The 2,696-nt window shown below is 43.5% G+C and overlaps 1 protein-coding gene across 1 annotated transcript; it reads right to left on the minus strand.

Annotated features, from left to right (window-relative positions):
* Nucleotides 1-1,090: 1,090 nt before the first annotated feature.
* pnx (posterior neuron-specific homeobox) lies at nucleotides 1,091-2,660 on the minus strand. The gene is made up of 2 exons (XM_034897011.1): nucleotides 2,543-2,660; nucleotides 1,091-1,518 (listed from the first exon to the last, which is right to left on the minus strand). The coding sequence occupies exons 1-2, from the start codon at nucleotides 2,658-2,660 to the stop codon at nucleotides 1,091-1,093; spliced, it is 546 nt and encodes a 181-aa protein (XP_034752902.1).
* Between the last annotated feature and the right edge of the window lie 36 nt (nucleotides 2,661-2,696).

Raw genomic sequence — 2,696 nt, forward strand, 5'->3', positions numbered from 1 at the left:
CCCCCCCCCCCACGATTCTCTCCGACCAATCAGCAGTCTGCAGGTTTTCACATCACCTTTTGGTATCGCCTTTGAACCTGGACTGAGATGGTACTACCTCCCAGTGTCAGGTTCAAGTCTGTGCAACAACCCAGCAACACTGTCTCGAACCAGCACCTGTTTACTGGTTCCACTTATTAATTATTAGTTATTCATCATTCTCTATTCCAGAGTTGTTCATCCTGTAACATAATAACATGATTCTATTTATTCCTGCACCCTTTTCCCTATGCTCCAAAATGAAAATAATAACTATTATAATCTACTCCTCCACATTTTGCACCCTTCATAGCACCACTGCCCCAACCTGCCTATGTTGTTTCAGTTGAGAGTGTGTATATTAGTGTGTATACATGAAATGTTTTGTTGTTTGTTTTGCGTGTGTAAGCGCATTTTGAGCAATGATGATCCAAAGCAAAATTCCTCGTATGTGTCCTCATATCTGGCAAATAGCCTAAAGCTAGTTCTGATTCGGATTCTGATAAGGGAAAACCAAAAAGGGCGAGTGGAGTAGGTAGTCTACCATGCAGTGGAAAACGCCAAAAGTTGTTCAAGCTAATCCCTGAAAGATTGGGGGCATTTGAGAAATATTTGGGGCTGCAGCCCCAGAAGCCTCCCCCCCCCCCCTCCCTGCTCTTCCCCCAATGTATAGGCCTAATTTACAGTGGGGATGGGGCGGTTACAACCTCCCCGAAAATCCAAACTAGTCAGTGCAACTCCCCAAAAAACCTTATATAATTTCCTCCACATAAATAAAGACATTTGCAACTTAACGTGATGCAAGAACAAATCATCAGAATGGAGGAAATCAAGTGTTTGATATACTCCAAAAATCAATGTTGAACCCAAAGGTAGGCCGTTACCCTGACCTGTGACCTGACTTCTTTCTGTTAAATGGATTTTTATCAAATTGGTATAGAAAAAAAAAACATCAATCAGGAACAAGCAGGCTATCAAAGTCATGGTAACAGCACCGGTGGAGTTGTTTTAGTGATACCCAGGCCTGGGCTGGAGATGCTGCATGCTGGTCCGTGATGCGCCGGGTCACCCATCATGTGTAATAACGATGACACGGCAGCAGCGGCAGCAGCGGCAGCGGTGCGAACCGCTGCAGCGGCGCGCGCTGCTGGCAGTAAAGCGGCCCGTAGGGCAGAGGATGTGAGGCTGTGAACCCGGCTTCCTCCTCCGCCTCGGCCTCCTCTCCCCCCTGCACACGCTCCTTCTTCCACTTGGTGCGCCTGTTCTGGAACCAGATCTTGACCTGCGTCTCGGAGAGGCGCAGGACCGAGGCGATGGCGTGGCGCTCCAGCACCGACAGGTAGTGGCACCGGTGGAAGCTGCGCTCCAGGAGCTGCAGCTGCTCCAGGCTGAAGGCAGTGCGGACCCGGCGGCCTTTAGCCTTCGAGCTGCGAAGCTTCTCCTCCTCCGGGGCCGCAGGAGGGTGCTGCTCTCCGGGTTCATCTCTGCCTGCAGAGGCACCTGGAAGCAGGGGTGGAAGAAGTATTCAGAATCCTTATAAGTACCAATACAACACTGTAAAAATACTCTGTTACAAGTAAAAGTTCTCCTCTCCATCTGTGTGCAACCTCCTCCCATTAACGCATGTTACTAACTCGACCTCTTCCCTTTCCTGTAGTTTCCTGAGAGATAAAATAACTGTAGATGTGACTTGGCGCTACATGAATAAAACTGAATTGAAATTAATTGAAAATGTTGATTAAGTAAAAGTACAATGTACTTAAAGTAGTAAAAGTAAAAATACTCGAAGCAGAGAAGTCCTCCAGTCTGAAAGAAGATGCCTTCACGTGCATTTTGTTTTTGACATTTGAACTAATAGATTAATCATCCCCTAGATGACAATTTAACATTGACAGTAAGACAATTTTTGAATTACACCTTTTCCAAAAAAATTATGTTTAAACATGCAAATGAGGCTCTATCTTAAGCTGACTTATGGTCAACTTAAATCTACAGACACAAATAGAAACATAAACACATAACACACTATAAATTTTTCGCATCTCACATCCCACTCCATGTGTACTTGTCTTGATAATATGTCTTATTTGTGTATTTTATGCTGATATGTGTCTATGTGTATTTTTTTATGTGTCTACTACTACATATCTATGTGTTGAATGTATAGAGAGTAGACACCAAAGTCAAATTCATTGGGTTTAATACATCCATTTTCCCCCACATAGTCTGAAAGAAGATATGTAAAATAGTGAATTAAAAATGAAAAACTAACTTCCTGAAATATATTTTTGGTGTTACTATTAACTAGAAATGTGTGTTTAAAATGCAAATGAGGTATTACCTAAAACTAACTTTCACTTATAGGTTAATTTAGGAGAAATCTACAGACACAAATAGACCAAGGATGAAAGAAAACAATACACCTTTTCCCCCAAAAGTCTAAGAATTCAATTCAAGAAAGTCATGGAATTAAAGTAAAATTGAAAACCTTTTTTTCCCTGCAGGGTCCCCTCTCAATGCTCACCTGTCGTTGCATCTCGAGCACAGATTCCTCTCCTCGTGAACTTTGTTGGATCCAAAATATCCTCCACAGAAAATGAGGTCCTGTGGCTGAGCGGGCTTTTGGCTGCGACTGGCTGCATCTCTCTCTCTCTCTCTCTCTCTCTCTCTCTCTCTCT

This window comes from Etheostoma cragini, chromosome 16 (genome assembly GCF_013103735.1).
Source record: "Etheostoma cragini isolate CJK2018 chromosome 16, CSU_Ecrag_1.0, whole genome shotgun sequence".
Taxonomy (NCBI): Eukaryota; Metazoa; Chordata; class Actinopteri; order Perciformes; family Percidae; genus Etheostoma; species Etheostoma cragini.